At 41.1% G+C, this 19,681-nt stretch overlaps 1 protein-coding gene across 1 annotated transcript; it reads right to left on the bottom strand.

Moving 5' to 3' along the window:
- Positions 1-6,812: 6,812 nt before the first annotated feature.
- LOC140522774 (prostatic spermine-binding protein-like) lies at positions 6,813-14,545 on the bottom strand. Its single transcript, XM_072638048.1, has 5 exons — positions 14,509-14,545; positions 13,365-13,422; positions 10,520-10,637; positions 7,498-7,610; positions 6,813-7,008 (listed from the first exon to the last, which is right to left on the bottom strand). Exons 2-5 carry the CDS (start codon positions 13,417-13,419, stop codon positions 6,983-6,985), a joined length of 312 nt encoding a protein of 103 aa, XP_072494149.1. The 5' UTR covers positions 13,420-13,422; positions 14,509-14,545; the 3' UTR covers positions 6,813-6,982.
- Between the last annotated feature and the right edge of the window lie 5,136 nt (positions 14,546-19,681).

The following is a 19,681-nucleotide window of genomic DNA, read 5'->3' as shown; positions in this document are numbered from 1 at the left end:
GAGTTCCTGGTTGCTTTATACATTGTGTGTGATGCTCCTTTTTATTTTTAATTAAATTTTATTTTATAATATTTATTTTATTAAATAAATTTTATTTCTTTTAGTGAACAAAAATCCAACTCCCTTCCTTCCCAATCCTTCCTGTCCCTTCCACTGAGGAAAGAAAAACAAAACCCTTGTATCAAAATATGCATAGTCAAGAAAGTTGAATAACGGCAGTGGCCATGTCCCCAAAATAGATCCCAGTCTGCTCTCTGAGTCCATCACTACTAAGCACTATGTAGTGAGTCCAGCACTAGTAGGCACTCTAAAAATGTTGGCTATTATTATTTTTATCATTATTAGTATGATCATATGACAGGTAGCATAGAGATAAGGAGGCTGCATCTGTGTGAATCAATACTGCACGTGTCTGAATATCCTTTCTCTGCTCTAAATGTTTCTCTCTTGCTAAGGCTAAATAAGCCTCTTTTCCTTAACTCTTCTATGAGTATCTCATTTCATTCCATTCTCAAAGCTAAGCCAATAGAGTAGTCCAGTCTGGATGACTATAGTTTGCAACTTGGCCACTAGGTGGAAGCTTAAGGAAGGACTATTAGCGTGGAAAGGATTTAACAAGTTATTTTCAAATGCTCTGAAGAAATAAGAGGGAAGAAATGCTGGAGTTGGCACCGAGTGATACCACTGTAGTCATGGTTTGTACTACCTAATCTTGACCACCTTGAGTTCTTCACAGTTGGTTCCACTTTCCATGTACCTATTCCTGTCTTGTTTAGGTCTGCAGAGTTATAGGGGTGTGCATGTGTGTGGTTTGTAGGGTGCTACTCTGCTCTAACCTCTTGGAAGGAAATGTGATAGATAGCTCTCCCCTCCTCCCTTCCCCATCACAAGACTACACAACAAAACCAGAAACCTGACCTTTCTGCACACAATTTCCATGCCTGTACATATTTCCTACTTTCCCCATATTCTCATTGATCCATTAGCCCCAGTCACTTCTAGGGGCATTAGAAAAGCCTGTTACAGGTCACCTACTAAGTTTTAGTGGATTGTGAACTTTGTAAGTGGAAGGAGTGCTCTCAGAAAACAGGAGATTTTTGAAAAATTGTGGGATTAAAGTAAATAAACTTAACTTTTGCTATTGTTAATGCAGATAGCTTTGAATTAATGGACTTGTATTGAACTTCCCAAATTTCTCTGAATCCATCCCTTCTGTCATTTCTTATACAATAATGTTACCTGACATACCTATACCAGAATATGTTCAATCATTCCCCAATTAGTGGACACTCTATTTTCACAGGCTCCCTTTTTCCAGCTCCATGTGTCTTCTACTCATTTTCATTAGTAACTCTTTGAGTCTGACTTCTGTCTCCTTTGAACTGACTTTTAAAGGGCCATGTCCAACTTCATCCACTCTATTCTTTTCTAATTCATTCAAGGGATTAATCTGTGTGTCTCATATAGGAATCACCTGGAATGACAATTTTCTTCTTTTTTGTAATTATTGTTTTTTGAGTCAAGCTTTTTAAATAGGTTTTTAAAAAAAATTTATTTATTTAACTTTTCAACATTCATTTCCACAAAATTTTGGGCTCCAAATTTTCTCCCCATTTCTCTCCTCCCCCCATCCCAAAATGCCGAGCATTCTAATTGCCCCTATCACCAATCTGCCCTCTCTTCTAACATCCCTTCCTCCCCTTATCCCCATCTTCTCTTTTGTCCTGTAGGGCAAGATAAATTTCTATACTCCATTACCTGTATTTCTTATTTCCTAGTTGCAAGAACAATACTCAACAGTTGTTCCTAAAACTTTGAGTTCCAACTTCTCCCCATCTCTCACTCCCCACCCATTCCCTTTGGGAAGGCAAGCAATTCAATGTAGGCCATATCTGTGGAGTTTTGCAAATGACTCCCATAATAGTCATGTTGTGTAAGATTAACTATATTTCCCTCCTTCCTATCCTGCTCCTCCATTTCTTCTATTCTCTCTTTTGATCCTATTCCTCCCCAAAATTGCTCCCTCCTCCCACTGCCCTCCCTTCCATCATCCTCCCAACCTGCTTATCCCCTTCTCCCCCACTTTCCTGTATTGTAAGATAGGTTTTCATACCAAAATGAGTGTGCATTTTATTCCTTCCTTTAGTCGAATGTGATGAGAGTAAGCTTCATGTTTTTTCTCTCACCTCCTCACTTTTCCCCTCCACTGAAAAGTCTTTTACTTGCCTCTTTCATGAGAGATAATTTGCCCCATTCCATCTCTCCCTTTCTCCTCCCAATATATTTTTCTCTCACCCCTTAATTTCATTATTTTAAGATATGATCCTATCCTATTCAATTCACCCTGTGCTGTATGTGTGTGTGTGTGTGTGTGTGTGTGTGTGTGTGTGTGTGTGTAATCCCACCAACTACCCAGATACTGAAAAAAGTTTCAAGAGTCACAAATATTGTCTTTCCCTGTAGGAATGTAAATAGTTCAACTTTAGTAAGTCCCTTATGACTTCTCTTTGCTGTTCACCTTTTCATGCTTCTCTTGATTCTTGTGTTTGAAGGTCAGATTTTCTTTTTAGCTCTGGTCTTTTCATCAAGAATGCTTGAAAGTCCTCTATTTCATTGAAAGACCATTTTTTCCCCTGAAGTATTATACTCAGTTTTGCTGGGTAGGTGATTCTTGGTTTTAGTCCTAGTTCCTTTCACTTCTGGAGTATCATATTCCACACACTTCAGTCCCTTAATGTAGAAGCTGCAAGATCTTGTGTTATCCTGATTGTATTTCCACAGTACTTGAATTGTTTCTTTCTAGCTGCTTGCAGTATTTTCTCCTTGACCAGGGAACTCTGGAATTTGGCCACAATGTTCCTAGGAGTTTCTCTTTTTGGATCTCTTTCAGGAGGTGATCAGTGGATTCTTTCAATATTTAATTTGCCCCCTGGTTCTAGAATATCAGGGCAGTTTTCCTTGATAATTTCATGAAAGGTGATGTCTAGGGTCTTTTTTTGATCAAAGCTTTCAGGTTGTCCCATAATTTTTAAATTGTCTTTCCTGGATCTCTTTTCCAGGTCAGTTGTTTTTCCAATGAGATATTTCGCATTCTCTTCCATTTTTTCATTCTTTTGGTTTTGTTTTGTGATTTCTTGGTTTCTCATAAAGTCATTAGCCTCCATCTTTTCCATTCTAATTTTTAAAAAACTATTTTCTTCAGTGAGCTTTTGAACCTTCTTTTCCATTTGGCTAATTCTGCTTTTGAAAGCATTCTTCTCCTCATTGGCTTTTTGAACCTCTTTTGCCAATTGAGTTAGCCTATTTTTAAAGGTGTTATTTTCTTCAGCATTTTGTTGGGTTTCCTTTAGCAAGGTGTTGACCTGCTTTTCATGCTTTTCTTGCATTTCTCTCATTTCTCTTCCCAGTTTTTCCTCCACCTCTCTGATTTGATTTTCAAAATCCTTTTTGAGCTCTTCCATGGCCTGAGACCACTGAATATTTATTTTGGATGCTTGGGATACAGAAACCTTGACTTTTATGTCTTTCACTGATGGTAAGAATTGTTCTTCCTCATCTGAAAGGATGGGAGGAGATATCTGTTCAGCAAGAAAGTAACCTTCTATGGTCTTATTTTTTTCCCCTTTTTTGGGCATTTTCCCAACCAGTTACTTGACTTTTGGGTCCCTCTGGGGACCTGTAAGATATCAGTTCCTCCAAGGTGGGACAATCAAGTGTGTACTGGTCTGAGTGTAGGGAGGGATTTTTGTGCCCAGAATCTTAGCAGAGTTTCCTCTTCATAGGCACCTGACCTCCAGTTCTGCCAAGCCAGCACTGGGGGGGTGGGATTCAGTCAAACTGTGGGGCAGGGCCAGCATTCAGTGCAAGACAAAGAGAACCTCCCTCAGGGCCTCTACACAGGGCTGAGGCTTGAATCATCTCCTCAATGCCCCCAGGGGTTTTTATGATCCAGCAATGGTGTCAGGCTGCTGTAGGGGCTGCTGTGAGAACTGCTGAGCCTGTCGATATGGCCTCTGCAGCTGCTGCCTGAGGCTGGAGCTATGGGAAGACCGTTCTCCCTTCCCAGCCAGCTGAAAAAATCCTGTCACTGACCTTTGGCACCTGTGGGTTGAGGGATCTGCGAACCCACTGCTGCTGCGACTGGGGATTCCAAGACTGGGGATTCCTCTCCTGAGGGCTGTTCTTGAGCCGTGCCATGGGACTAAGGCTGGGCTCCGAGCTCTGCTCCACGTCTGGTGCAACCGACGTTTCCTGTGGGCCTTTCAGGTCACCCTGGGCTGGAAATCTCCTCCACTCTGTTGTTCTCCACTTCTGCGGCTCCAGAATTTGTTAAGAGTCCCTCTCTACAGGTATTTTATGGGCTGTGTGGGGAACGTCTGCATTTTTGTGCCTTTCTAATCTGCCATCTTGGCTCTGCCCCCAACAATTTTCTTTTTTAACAGTTAAATCCCTCATCATGGGCCCTTTATTGTGAGTAGGTCTTTGGCTTTCAGTGACCATGTGCTTAACTCTGTAAAGCAGATAGATGAAGGATATCATCATTATTTTGAATAGTATTTAATTTTTCCCCAATTACATGCACAAAATTTTGAGTTCCAAATTCTCTCCCTCCCTACCACTTCTTCTCCCTCCCTACTGCTTTTCCTCCTTTCCTGAGATGGAAGTCCATCTTATATAGGTTATACAAGTGCATTATGTAGAAGATATTTCCATATTAGTCATTTTGTGGAAGAAACCCCCCCAAACACCAAGTGAAACATAGTATGCTTCAGTCTGTATTCAGACTCCATCTGCTCTTTTTCTGGGAGCAGACAGTATTTTTCATTATGAATCTTTTGGGATTGTCTTGGATCATTGTATTAGTGAATGTAGTCAAGTCATTCACAGTTTTTCATTGCTACTCCTGTGTAGAATGATTCTCCTCACTTTACTGCATCAGTTCATGGAAGTCCTTGCTTTTCTGAAATTATTTTGCTCATTTCTTATAACATAATAATATTCCATGATAGTCTTACAGCACAAGCCCTTGTAGGATATGTTCAGTCATTCTTCAACGGATGGGTATCCCTTCAGTTTGCAATTTGTTGCTACCACAAAAAAAAGTTGCTCTCAATATTTTTGCACAAATAGGTCCTTTTCCAGTTTTTTTGGATCTCTTTGGGATGTAGACTCAGTAGATCATAGGGTATGCAATGTTTTATAGCCTTTTGAACATAGTTCCAAATTACTCTTGAGAATGGGTGGATCAATTCCCAAATTCACCAACAGTGCCTTAATGTCCCATTTTCCCCTCATTCCCTCCAACATTTATAATATTCCTTTTCTGTCATATTTTCCAATGTAATAGGTATGTGAGCATACCTCAGGATTGTTTTAATTTGCATTTCTCTAATCCATAGTGATTTGGAGTATTTTTTCCTATATCTATGGACAACTTTGATTTCTTCATCTGAAAGCTGCCTGTTCATATTCTTTGACCTTATATCAATTGAAGAATGACTTGCATTCTTATAAATTTGACTCAGTTCTTTATATCTTTGAGAAATGAAGCCTTTACCAGAGATTCTTGTAAAATTCCCCCTTCCCCAGTTTTCTGCTTTCCTTCTAATTTTGCTTGTATTGGTTTTGTTCATGCAGTCTAGCTTTAATTTAATGTAATCAAAATTATCCATTTTATGTCTTGTAATGCTCTTTATTTCTTGTTTGGTCCTAATTTTTTTGTCCATAGATCTGACAGGCAAAGTACCTGGGGCCAGCTCAGGTTGGGGTAGATGCCAGCCAGAAAGTGCTAAAAGTGGGGAGGGGAACAGGTTTTTCATGCTTTGTCAGAATAACATGGGATGATCAAATTTTTTCACCCCCAGGACAGGTTAATTTTTTAATCATATGACAGGCTGATGCTCATTTTTAATCGAAGGAAACTGGAAAATGAGACAGATGTGGGCACACAGAACTCTCAGAACACTACAGCAAGCATCTCCGCACACCCTCTACCCACACCAACTCTCACAGAATCTTGCCCATAGCAGGAGGCAGCTGGTGGCACAGTGGACACAGTGCTGGTGTTGGAGATGGGAAGATGTAAGTTCAAATTGAACCCCAGACATGGAGTAGTGGTGTGACCTTGGGCAAGTCATTTAACTTCTGTTTGATGATAACAGTAGCACCTATTTCCCAGGCTTGTTGTGAAGGTCAGATGAGATAATCTCTGGGAAGTGCTTAGCCCCAGTGACTTGCTCATAGTAGTCACTATATAAATCTTATTATTATAGAAGGGGGCTCATAATGTATTTAAAGGAAAAGGTCACAAATTGTCATCTTTGCTCCAGTTTGCTTTGAATTTCACAGTTTACACAGCATTCTCCTTCCAACCCTCTGAGGTAGCTCAGTGCAAAATTATTGCCCCCACTTAACAGATGAGGAAACTGAGTCAGGGGTGGGGTAGGGTGGTTAGAGGCAGTCCACCATAGCCCCATAGCTCTAGTAAATATCAGAATCAGGACTTGAACCCAGGTTTCCTTACTCTATTCTCAGTGCTCTAATACCTCAAAGTTCAGACAATGGACTTGTGGAAAGTACCAAATGTTCCTTGGATTTGAGCACAGACCCTCCATGGCCTTTGGTCTTACAGGGAGCAATCAAAGATGACTATTTCCTAACCTTACGCAGTCCCCCTTTCCACAGGAGACAATCACTATTTTTTCTGTTTTGAGGGTTTCCTATATCAGAGTGAGAACTTCTGATGTTCCCACATTTTGCCCCCATAACTGCCAAATTCATTTCCCAAAAAAACCACACTTTACAGCCCAGGACACAGGTGTTGCAGAAGCTTTATTGGCTGATTAGACTTCTAAATCTTCTGAGGTACTCTCCCCATCACAATCTTAACTCCTTTCCTCCTTCCCTTGTAGACTAGCAGCTTCTGGGGGAGCCACATCACCTGGGTGGTGGGTATGCTTTTCCCTCCCAGATCCCAGGGTCCTTAGGCCAGCCATTGGGTCCAGGTCTCTGGAAGAGTAACCCAGGTCATGGTATATATAGATTAAAAAGAAAATCTCAGGGTAACTACAGGTTCTGATCTTTTCCTAGAAGGGATAAAGGGCTTAGTATAGTGTTCAGTAGTTGTAGGATGCTAAGCAATGGCATTGTTAAGTTGAGGTGTCTTCAATAGGGACTCAGCTGAGGTGTGTTGGGAGGCACTTAGGTGTTTTCAGTAGGCCCAGCTGAGGTGTCTTCAGCAGGGGGCTTTAATAGGATCTAAAACAGGTGTTGAAGGTATTGCTGAAGGTATTTCAGTTGTGGTAAATATTTCAGGAATGTATGACCAATCAAATTCCAGTTTTTTGATACATGTAATTCCATATAAACCCCTGATGCCACTGAGCTCCATATCCTCATAAGGTGGGTACTTGTCAAAATAGTTGCCGATAGGCTTCCCCTCTCTGAAAATTCTCCCAGTGTTGGTTTCCATCTCTATGAAACGGATGCAGACCTTACCCTGGCCTGACACTCTTATTATGCTTTCTCCATCATAGAGAATGAGACTCGACTCACTGCCCCCTGAGACTCCGTATCTGGGACTCCATTCATCACCGATTTTTGCCTGTATGCTGCAAGAAAAGAAAATTTTAAAATTCCTTTGAACTTCGGAGTTATCTCCCCCAGACTTTTTCTCTAGATAGGGACACATTTCCCCAAACTGGATCGTAAATTATAGGAGAGAATTTGGGGATTGTTTGTAGTTTCTGTCCTGGGTCATCTCCAGGAAAGGTGATTCTAGAGCCCCCATTGCAAATTACTATCTGTAAGACACTGTGGTGGACAGAATTCTGAACTTGGAGCAAAGAGACCAAGGTTCAAATCCTAGTTCTGACCCTTATTATCTGGATGATGTTGGGCAAGTGACTTTACTCCTTTAGGTCTCAGTTTCCTTATCTGTAAAATTAGGGATGGTAATATTTGCACTGCCTGCCTCACGGAATTATTGTGAGGAAAACACTTTACAAACGTAAAAGCGCTAAATAAATGTGAATTCTAATTTCCCTGTCTCCAGTTCAACATCAAGGCAAGTTTCTTAAATGAACCTGTTTCCCATCTACAAAGTGTGGTGGTTGAATATTATTATCTTTAAGGTCTATCACAGTTCTCACTTGTCTTATTCTTTCTTATATATTTTAGGAGCTCTTCCTGCCCTTATATTCTACATATGAGGAATCTGAAGCCAGTGACATGAAACCACTACCCTTTTTCCCCCTTATATCTTTCCCTACACATTAACACTTCATTGTCTTCTCCCTGCACCCAATTTAATGAATATGTATAATCAGGCAAAATCATTCTGCACAGCGGTCAGGAATGAGAATGTACGTCTGACCTTATACCACTAGTTTGTCACCTCATGTGTTTTCATCCACTTCTTTTGAAGTCACGTTTGGTGCCTGCTTTGCTCAGAGTTCTCAGGTCTTTCAAAGTTGTCTCTCACTTTATTATTAGGATCATCATGTGAATTGTTGCTTATTTCACCCTGCAACAGTCTTTCCACATTTCTCTAAATCTTCCATGTGCCTCCTTCTTTTCTTCATCAGTAATCCACAATCATTTTTTCAGCTCAGTTGCCATGAGAAGTGAGACCTCTCTATGCCCTGTCCCTTAAAACTGCCAAGGTCCTTGTGTTTGGTAATCCCTGCAGTGTGTGTTTAGGAGGTATCCTCTATCACTAACATGATTATTAAGAGTTAGTAATGGATGGGGCAGCTAGGTGACACAGTGGATAGAGCACCAGCGCTACAGTCAGGAGGATCTGAGTTCAAATTTGGCATCAGGCATTTACATCAGGGTCTGTGTGACCCTGGGCAAGTCACTTAACCACACTTCCCCCCCCCCCCCCCAACTAAAAAACAAACAAGGAAAAGGAAACACAAGGGTTAGTAATGGATAATAGAGGCTTTAGTGGGGGACACAGAAGAAGTCTGAATTTCAGGTTGAGCACGTGCTTCTTGCTCAATACATCTTATCTCCAGTTTCAAAAACAGAGCTTCTCAGTCTATACTCAACATGCCAGGGTAGTAGAAAGAGCATGAACTTGGAGTGGAAACACCCAGGCTCTGATACCCTCTTTGAATTCCACTTCTCTCATCTGTGAAATGTGGATGATAATACATACACTATTCACCTCACAGATTACTATAGAAGTGATTTTCTGGAGGGACATCCCATTATTCCTTCTTGCCACATCATCTGTCTCTTGCTAAGTCCTACCCCTTCTGAGGCAATGAGACCCGATGGTATAGAGGAAAGAGAAATTGATCTAGAGTCAAAGCACTTGGGTTTGAATCTTGGGCCTTCACATTACTAACTGTATTTGAACTATTGTCTTAAATTTCTTGTGCTTCTTTCTGGGCTTCTGGAAACTTCTCAGTTTCCTTATTTGTAAAATGAGTTGGACCAGATGGTCTCTGAGGTCCTTGCCAGCTCTAGATCCTATGATCTGCAAAATGAAGGGGCTAGACTCAATGATTTCAAAGCTCCTGTCAGTGATGACATTTTTTGATCATTCATTCTTTCATTCTTTTACTCTCTCATGGCTTGGGACTAAAGAGGGCAGGAAATGGAAAAACAGGGAAACTGAGACTCATCCTTACAAAAAGGGTAAGGAACAGTGGTTATCTTTGTATGAGTGATGAGTCTGCCTAACTACCTGGCCAAAGTCAGTTGAAGGAGCTCTGGTTTCAGACACTAAGTTGAGCTTCTCTAAAGTTGGGGTTACTGTAGTCCTGGGATGGGAGCAGACAACCTGGAAAATGGAGAGGGTGATGGGCCTCAATTCTATCCTTCCCTATGCATGTGCTCTCCTACCCAGGCAACCCCAATGTTCAAAACTCTCTCATTTGTTGCCTATGTATGACCCCTAGTTTAGTTCCGCAGTTTATGTCCTATGTGAGTAGACGTATGTTGATTATAAGTCCTCAGAAAACAGAGGATCTGTTGATGTGCAAAACTGAGCATAGAATCTTGTGCAATTAATAATTTGGAGTCATAGAATCTCAGAACTGGAAGAGACCTTAGAACCTAAAATGTTGAAGTTGAGAGGGACCTTAGAACACAAAATATTTCCAATGTGCATCTTCCAATCTTTCCATCTTCCAATATTTCCAGTTTTCTATCTGCAATATCCTATGATACCAGAGTTAGAAGGAATGTTGGAAATCACCTAATACAATGCCATCATTAGAATGATGAGGAAACCAAAGCTTAGAGAAGTCATGACTTCTCCAGGCTTACACAGGAAATGAGTGGGACCTTTGGGACTTCTAGGCTAGAGCTCTGGTCTCCTGACTGTCTGTCCAGTGCTCATTGCCCTTACAAAGTCTGTTTACAGAGATCACTGTTGTTGTGGGAAGGCTAAGGTGGATGATGGATAAAGAGTGGAGGCTGGAGCAGAGGGACTTTGCAGTGAAAAACCAGACTCATGGTTTCAAGGCAAGCTGGATCAGATGGAAGAGGCCTGGGAATTCCTTACCCTCTTAAGAAGCCCAGTGGTCCAAAGAAAAATTTTATGGCCCGCACAGTGTCTCCAAAATACTGCCCACTAATGGAGAAAAGGGTACCAGTGCCAGAGAGCTCCTCTGAAAGTGCACCTAGAAGAGGAAGGAAGAGAAATATTGCTATGAGGTGTGACATGTGGAGGAGGATTAAGAGTTTGGAGATCTAGGAGATCTCCAAATGGTTAGTTACTATTATAACTCATTGGGGTGGGTCTGGGGAGAATCCCTAAGCTTCTCTGAGTGTCATTTTTCTGACTCAAAAAATAGGGCTAATCCTATAGGCTTACTGTGAGAATTAAATCCCCTTCAGTTCAATTTCTGAAGTACCTACTATGTGTAGGACACTTCCAGGCACTGGGGATGTAGGCAAGATAACAGTCCCTATCCTCAAGAAACTTAAATTGTCCTGGGCGTGGGAGTGAGGCCAGGACAATGGGATGTATAGCATGTCCACCAAGAAGTCAATAGGAGGTAACAAAGTGGGAGAGAGCCCTAAGAAATGAGGGAATCAAGAAAAATGTCCTGAAGGCAGTGTCACTGAATAGAGCCTCAAAGAAGATAGATTCTGTGGGGCAGTGATGAGGAATGACTTGTATGGAATGCACAAAGATAATGAAGTAATAGAGAGGTAGCATCCCCTCTGGGCTCTCTCCTAAAGACTCAAACTCTAAAGTCTCAATACTTTGGTCAAGGTTTAAAGACATAGTAGGAATGGTGGTTACAAGGTATTTCCTCTCCATGAGGATGGTCTGAGGGATCTCTATAGGGGACACAAGTGGTTCAGACATCTCACAGCTCTGGAACTGCAAGCTGTTCCTGTGAAGAAAATTATTTGATGCAACTCCAAAGGAGTCAAGATGTTCATATTCCACATCTATCATATCACAGGATCTTTGATTTAGAGCTAGAAGGGATTCTAGATAATAATAATGATAATAACCACAATAATATTAATAGTTGGGGTCACACAAGCAACAGGATAGAAGACTACACATTTTTTGGGCACTCTCAAACCTTTCCAAAGCAGAAGTCATGCAAATGAACATAAAGCACCTTCATCTGTCTCCCTGGTCAAGCACACCCCGAGTCCAAAAGATGGTAACCCCTTCCCCCACACCTATGAATTGGTGCTCACCAAGCCTGAGCTCACTCAGTACGTCTTTCCCCATCCCTCATGCTACCAGCAGTGAGGCTGCACTAGTAGACCCAAGGAGAGTGTTGCAACAAAACTCAATCCCGCATTCCATACTCCCTCCCTCTTCCTGATGCTGGGTAGACCCTACCTCCAGGTTGAAGTAGTTCTTTTGGACTAAAATGGGCATCCAATGCAGTGGCATCTTTCAGGAACAAAACCATGTGGGGAGTCTGGGGTGGATGTGTGTGAAGGGTACAACCTTGTAGGACCAGCACTGAAAAGCTCTGAACTTGATTCCATGGTTGTCAGTGCTAGAGCGTTTAGCACCAAGAAAGCAGCTCTTTTAACTTCAAGTGCCAGCATAGAAAACTTAAGGAGAGAGGGAGTGAAATAGGGCACCATGCGGGGGGCTGTGGATCACTCTACTAAATTAGGGGAAAAGAACATATCATCTAGCTGAGGCAAGTTCTGACCACCCAAAAGTCATGTGGGCCAGACACCTAGCCTGGTGAACTGTGATTTGTCCAGCATGGGAAGAGATCCCCAACAAAACCATGATCAAAAGGGAGAGTGTCAGAAAGTGAATAGGGGAAAAATGAGAAAAAAGAAATGAAATTGTCAAAGATCTTAGAAAGAAGAAAAGTCCGAGACCTTGAACATCACTTAAATCAATAAGGAAAACATTAACAACCAGAGGAAATGTGGTCTCCAGATTTGGTAACTGAGTTTGGGCATCTATGAGAAAGTACTGCAAAGAAAAAGGAAATAATCCAACTCTTGATGATACAGAGGACCTTGAGAAACGTGACGAGAATGGAGATCCACAACATGTACCTCCTTGGTGAAAAAGGGAAATAGGAATTCTGAGGGCAGAATTTATGGCTTGCATAGCAAAAATAATGAGAAGAGAAAAACTGGGATCTGTAATGGCAAATCTCAGCAGAGACCAATATTAGAAATAGGAAAATAGAAACCTAAGTCCCATAAATTTAAATGTGAATGGAATAATTAGTTCAATAAAATGAAAAAAGATTGGATAAGTGAATCCTAAAAAGCAAGAGTAGCATTCATATGATCAGACAAAGCAAAAACAAACATTGAAAAAATAAAAAGGGATAAACTTGGAGGCTGTATTATAAAAACAACCAAAGAAAATAAATTAATATAATAATAAACTTTTATGTTCTAAATGCCTATGCATTCAAATTCCTAAAGGAAACATTTGACCTAGACACACTATTGGTGTATGCTATGAAACACACTAATATAGTATTGGTGGAGCTATGAAATGGTGCAACTACTTTGGAAAGTAATTTGGAATTATGGAAATAAGGTGACTAAAATGTCTATACTCTTTAAACCAGAGATTCCATTTTTGGGTTTATAACCCAAGAAAACCACGGATAAGAAAAATGTCCCCATATATTCCAATAATATTTATAGCAACACTTTTTTATGATAGCTAAAAATTGGAAACAAAGTAGATGCCCATCAACTGGGGAATGACTAACCAAATTGTAGTATTTGAATGTATGGGAATGCCGTAAGAAATGATGTGTGTGACAAATATAGAGACACATGGAAAGAGGAAGAGGTTTTCAGCAGGTGGAGAGATGCACATGGGGTAAGTCTGTCCCAGGAGTGGAGAGGAGCCTGAATAAATGCAGGGAGGGATCAATTCTTACCATGGAGACTACAGACTATTCCTCCTAAGAGGACAAGGACCAGGAAAGATTGCATGGTCTGGAAAGAAGATACAGTGGCATTAAAAAACCATTCAACCATATGATTTGTTTATTTACATTCTAAATTTTCAATTTTTTCTTATGAACTTAATCACTGTCAACAAGTACAAACATTTTCATATACAAAGAACAAAAATATATGTCCAATCTTGAATCCAAATATGTCTTTTTCATATAGTTATTCTTAGAAGGATTATAAAATTTAACAAGGTAGTAATAAAATTGCTCTGTTCATTACCACTCTTTTTTCTATTTATTTAAAAGTATTTTATCAATGCTCTTTTTTTCCTGCCTTTCTGTTCCTAACTACTGTCTCCTCTGCTATTATGACCCCCTCCATAACACTGAATCCCAAGCTCTCTCTTGTAATAGGTAGAGTCCAACAAAACACATCAACATGTTGGCTGTATCTGAAAATGTATGCCTCATCCTGCACCTGTATTCCACCACCTTTCTGCCAAGAGGTGGGAGGCATGTCATAGAATTTAGCCTGAAAGGAACCATAGAAATCTAGAATTAAGCCAAAAGTGGAGAAGTAACTTGTCTAATGTCATCCAGCTGTAGAGAGCTAGGATTTCAAAGCTGCTCCTCTAGAAAAAGAGGATAGATGATTGTGTAGGGCAAAGATTACATAGTGATCACAGGCCTATAGATTTAGAGTTGGAAAGGGACCTTAGAGGTCATAAAGTCTAACCTGCTCATTTTACTGATGAGGAAACTGGGGCTGAGAGGTTACATGACTTGCCCAGAGTCATAGCTAGTAACTGATTAAGGCAGTATTTGAACTCAGGGATTTTTTCATTCTAAACCCAGAATTCTACCCATTGCTCTACTTACCATCTCAAGGAACTCATATTCCTTTCTCCTGTTCTGTTCCATGCTTCTCAAACCCCCTCAACCTTCCTAAATCTTAGCTTGTCATTTATGTCTCTGTCTCTGTCTCTCTCCTGGTGCTTGAAAGCTCTGATGTTTCTAGATCTGAATGTAGAAATACCATCCTCATTCCCATTGCTGTATCTTGTCCCTTAGGTCCTGGGCTCAGATCTCATCCTAGGGCCCATCTGTTTCCCCATCTGTTGCTTACCTGTTCTGGGCTGAGAGTGCTTTGCTGGTCTCCACAAACCCAGGTGATTTATACTTACCCATTGTTTATTTAGATGAGTGTGAGTTCTTCCTGGTGACAGCTGGCTTGGCCCAGCCCAGCCCTGCTTCCTGAAGAGCTCTCCAAGCTTGCTTTTAGAATTGTGAGGGCTCCTCATGAGAGCTGCCACTCAAATGGTGACCTTTGCATAGGGCTTACCTGAAGTTAGCTAAGAAATGTTCTTGGATGTGTAGTGCTACGTATGTACAGACCCTTGCTGTATAGAAGAGAGGGTATGGGGGCAACAAAGAATTGAGACCACCTTTTCTCCCCCTGCCAGGAGAAATTTCTATCCTGGACCCTGATGGATGTTTCTAGGCATTTTGGAGGTGGTCCCTAGGCCCTGAGGTATAGGTAGGGGATGCATCCTCTTAGAGTTGAAAGAATCCTGGATATGGACTCAAGTCCAATGTTTTGGGCCTTGTATGACCAAATCATTTCCCATTTGACTGTATTAATTTCTCATCTGTATAATGAGTGGGTTGGAGTAGATGATATGTAAGACCACTTCCTTTTCTAACAACTTGAATCTATGAGTGTATGGCCCATTGTACAGTGCTGGAGAAGAAAGGAATGATGGTGAGCCCCTTTGGACTGACTCAGGAAATGCCAAGTCCAAAGTCCTTACTGTTCTGACATTATTTGGTTTACGTTCTAAGGGTCTTCCATTTAACCATCTCTGACCTTTCTAGGCAATTCATAGTTTCTAGATCTCTTCTTTTTTTCTCCTTATCCTGACTCTCAGTGGGCAAACAATGCCACTCTGTTGTCCAAAATCTTGAATCTTTGTTCAAGGAAATGAAACAGAATCAAGTCATGATTACTTCCCCAAGAAAATTGTTTTTGGCCCTTCTGATAGATTTCTGTCAGGCTCCTGGGGTGGGGCAGAGTAGTGGGGAGGGTTAAAGGAGAATGTCTTGGAAAATTCTTATACAATGAACTTCTTTTTCTCCACTCCCATTCTTCCATCAAAGTGATATAGGAATGTCACACAAATTTTTTGATGGGTCAAACTTATCCTTGTGAAAATATTATTGGGCAGAATTGTGTTATTTCATAAGCGTATTTGGTTAGTGCATTGAGTTGGGGGAAGGCTTTGGAGAAAAATGTCCCTCCAGTTCTCTTCTTGTCTAATCATTCTCCCTGTTGTTTCTTTTCCCAAATATTATGAAAAGTCCCTTGTTCTTTGTTGGCTTTTCTATGTCTCTGAACCCTAATGTTATTCTTATCTGCCATACCGCATGAACTGACTTCTTGCATCGTGGTGCACCTGAAAGAATGTTGGCTGGGAAGGAAGCAGACCTTGGTTTCACTCTGCGTCTCGGACGCTGACTTACTTTGTGACCTTGGGCAAGTCATTTAACCTCTGAAGGCTTTAGTTTGCCCTCTGTAAGAGGAAAGAGTTAATCTCTCAAGACTTTTTGATATCTGGAATTCTGTGCCATATGGGCTTCTCCATCTGTGAATACTTTGTATGTTAATTTGAGATCTCTCATAGTACTGATGTTTTATATTCAGTGTTCCAAAGTCCTTACTGTTCTGACATTCTTTGGTTTACATTCTAAGGGTCTTCCAGCTTTGGATTCTCTTTTCTGCCTTCTAAGGACTCTTTCAACATCGATATTCTGCATTCCATGGTTCCAGTTGTATCAAGTGTCCAACCTCCTTTAGTTACTATATTTTTCAGCCTCTGATTGTGCAATACCTATCACCAAAACTGCAAGGTGACTCAGCCAGTTAAATCAAACAATGGGTCAATTCAATGAGCTTGATTTGACTCTGGTGCAAAAATATGTAAGGGGAAACGAATCAGACCTCTGATTTCATTAGTATAGTAAACTTTGGGGTGAGGAAACTGCCTCTATCAATGCAGCATAGTGCCTTCTCTGCAATGTAGGCTTAGAGAATTGACTAGAGTGCTGAGAGGTCCAATGACTTTCCTGGGTCACACAGTCAGTAAGTGTCAGATGCAGAACTTGAACCCAGGTCATCTGGTTTTGAAACCAGCTCCCTCATCCTCTTTGCTTTGCTTCTTTTCCTGAGGGAAGGTAGAAAATGTATGTGTGTATATGCACACACATGTATGTATACACACATATGTGTATACATATTCTTACATGTTTATATGTATGTGTGTGTGTGTAAGAAATTGCCATGTCCTTAGTGAGTGAACCATTGGGTCTCTTGAACCTTCACAACCTTCTTTTACATCATTACTTGTTTGGTTCCCTCTGGTTTGGGGAGGTGACTCGTTGCATAGAGCTGGCCAGATGCTAAATCTGACAATCATTTTGATTGATAGCTACTCCATCTATGATAATCCACCTCTGTATCTCACTGTTGATGAGATCCTCCTCTTTCTTTCTTTCACTCTCCTTCTCTTCTCTTTCTTACTCTCTGTCTTCTGTTTTTCTCTCCCAGCCTCTCTGTCTCACTTTGTCTCCCTATCCTTTCTTTTACTTTCTTCTCTCTCTCTGTATCTCTTTCTCTCTCACTCTGTCTCCTCTCTGTCTCTCTCTTCCACCTTCTGCTCCCCTTCTCCTTTCTTTTATTCCCTGTCTTTCTCTCTGTCTCTCTCTCTTTCTTCCTCTTTCTCTGTCTTTTTTGTCTCTTTCTCTCTCCCCTCCCCTCTCTCCCTCTCTTCCTGTCTATGTCTGTGTGTCTCTCCCACTTTGTTTCTCTCTTTCTTTGTGTGTCATTTTGTCTCTTTTTCCTCTCTGTCTGTCCATCTTCTATTTTAGAAATTCATTCCCTTGGGGACCCCTGCCTGTTTTCTTGATGCTTGGTGTTGCGTATCTTTCTATGTCTTTTGCTTTCCATACACCTTTCCTTCCTCAGTCCCCATCAATCTGGTTTCCACTACCCAAATGCTTCAGTGACTGCTATTATCAGCAACTCTAATGGTTTATATTCAGAATTAATGACCTTTTTGTGTACACCTTCCATGACCACTTTGCAACATTTGTGACCTGATAGGAATAGGACTTGGCTTGGAACCAGCAGAGAGCTGGGTTCAAACCTCTTCCCCCCACTCCCATTGCAACTTCTAAGGTGTATCACCTTGGGCAAGTTATTTAACTTTTCTGAAGCTCAGTTTCCTCATCTGTAAAATGGGTACACTCGACCCTCACAGGAATGAAGTATAAAAGGCTTGCAAATTTCAGAGGACTGTAGTCATGTCAGCTATTATTGTTCTTCCCTTCTACTGGGTACTCTCTCTTTATCTGACTTCTAAGACATTGTTCTTTCCTAGTTCTTAGGGAGATGGCATGCTGTGATAGAAGGAGCATTGACTCTGAAGTAAGAAGGCCTTGGTTCAAATCCTGCCTCTGATGCTCGTTTTGTGTGTAGCTTTGGGTAAGTCCTTAACCTCTGTGGGCCTTAGTTTTCCCATCTATAAAATAAGAAGATTGTACTCGATGCCCTCTGGGGTCCCTTCTGACTCCAAGTCCATGATTTGTTCACTGCTTACTTTTCCAGCTCCTAACCTTGTTCATTTCTCAAGGTTCTATCCTTGGCACATCCTCTCCCTTCAACTTTTGTCTCTAGCCCTAACCTCTCTCAAGAGCTCAAAGCAAGCCACTTAACCTCTGATTCGGTTTCTTCATCTGTAGAATGACAATAATGATGGTACCTACTTCCAGAGTTGTTGCTAGGATCAGATGAGATAATAGCTGTAAAGTGTTTTTAGCACGGTGCCTGACACAGTGTTGTGGTTGTTATTCAGTTGTTTAGTAGTGTTTCACTCTTCATGACTCCATCCGCCACAGCAAACCAGGCCCTTCTAACCTCCGCTATCTCCCAAAGTCTGTCCAAACTAATTTTCATTGCTTCCATGATGCTATCTCTCCATCTCATCCTCTGTCATCCCCTTCTCACAGTAGTCTGATGTAAGACTGCGAATACAGATAAGAGTCTTAGAGGCAAGGGAACTTTCTTTTCTATCTGGGACATAAAGGACACAGGAGAGCTAGAAGTGCTCAACGTAGTAATGTCAATGTGAGTTCCAGAAGAGGAGTGAGACCAGACTGACTTTGGGAAATCACAGAAGGGTCAAGAACGGGGTTCACCCTATAGTCCTGCAAGGCCATGCCACAAAGCATGACATAGTGGATAGAATGAACTTGGGAGTCAGGAAGATCTGCATTTGAATCATAATTCAGATACTTGCTGTATCTGACTCTAAAATTCTTGAACTTCTCTTAGCTTCAGTTTCTTCCTCTGCCAAACGAGGGGATTGAACTTGATGGCCCTAAGGCCCCTTCCAGCTCTCAGTCTATGATCCTATGATAGTTACTCTTCCTTGAGTACACCTGCATCCACAGGACACATCATCTATAGCTAGGATAAAGCTGAATAAAATTATAGAGTACTTTGTTGTACGGAGTAGTTGATGCCAAATGATATTTACATTCCAGTTCTTTTAGGAAGGACATTTCTAAGAAGTATGACTGAAGCTCATACTGGGACTAAGTCTTTATGGGCTTGATGAGAAGAATTACCAATATTAATGCTACATGAATGAGTTCAAAGTTCCCTAAGGAAGTAATGGATGTACGTCAATAGGAAGGTGGATACATCCCACCCAGCTTAACTCCATTGGTCTTCTCCATTATGCCACCTGGAACCTCACAATCCTGCAGGATAAAATCAGTCTTGGTACTTGCACCTTACTAGTACTCTGCCCCAGAGCAGCTCTGACTGGAGAGTGGAGTGGGGAACTCTTCCCAACACCTTGATTTATGGGTATCTAGGTCATCTATCTCTTCATTTCCTACCCAACTATCTTCTTTTGGATTTCCCCATAGTGCCCTCAGTGGGGTACCTTCCCTTTCCCCCAACTTTATATCTTCCTTTTGTGTCTTATTCTGTTTAATTTTCAGCTCTTTGAGGGTAAGAAGAGTCTTTCTTTCTTGTATTTGTGTCTGATATGGTGCTTGGTACATAGTAGGCACTTAATAAATGATTATGGACTGACTGACTGTGTGTGTGTGGTATGTTCAGACCTGGTAGACTGATTTGTTAACATTTGTTGGAACCAACTCCATCCAAAAATATTAACTTCAGGTAGTAAGCTGTGAGGCTTCATATCTGGACTGTGCCATGTCTTCTGTTT

Source organism: Notamacropus eugenii, chromosome 1 (assembly GCF_028372415.1).
Source record: "Notamacropus eugenii isolate mMacEug1 chromosome 1, mMacEug1.pri_v2, whole genome shotgun sequence".
In the NCBI taxonomy this organism is placed as follows: Eukaryota; Metazoa; Chordata; class Mammalia; order Diprotodontia; family Macropodidae; genus Notamacropus; species Notamacropus eugenii.
The sequence above is the reverse complement of the archived record's forward strand: the minus strand, read 5'-3'. Positions and strand labels throughout refer to the sequence as shown.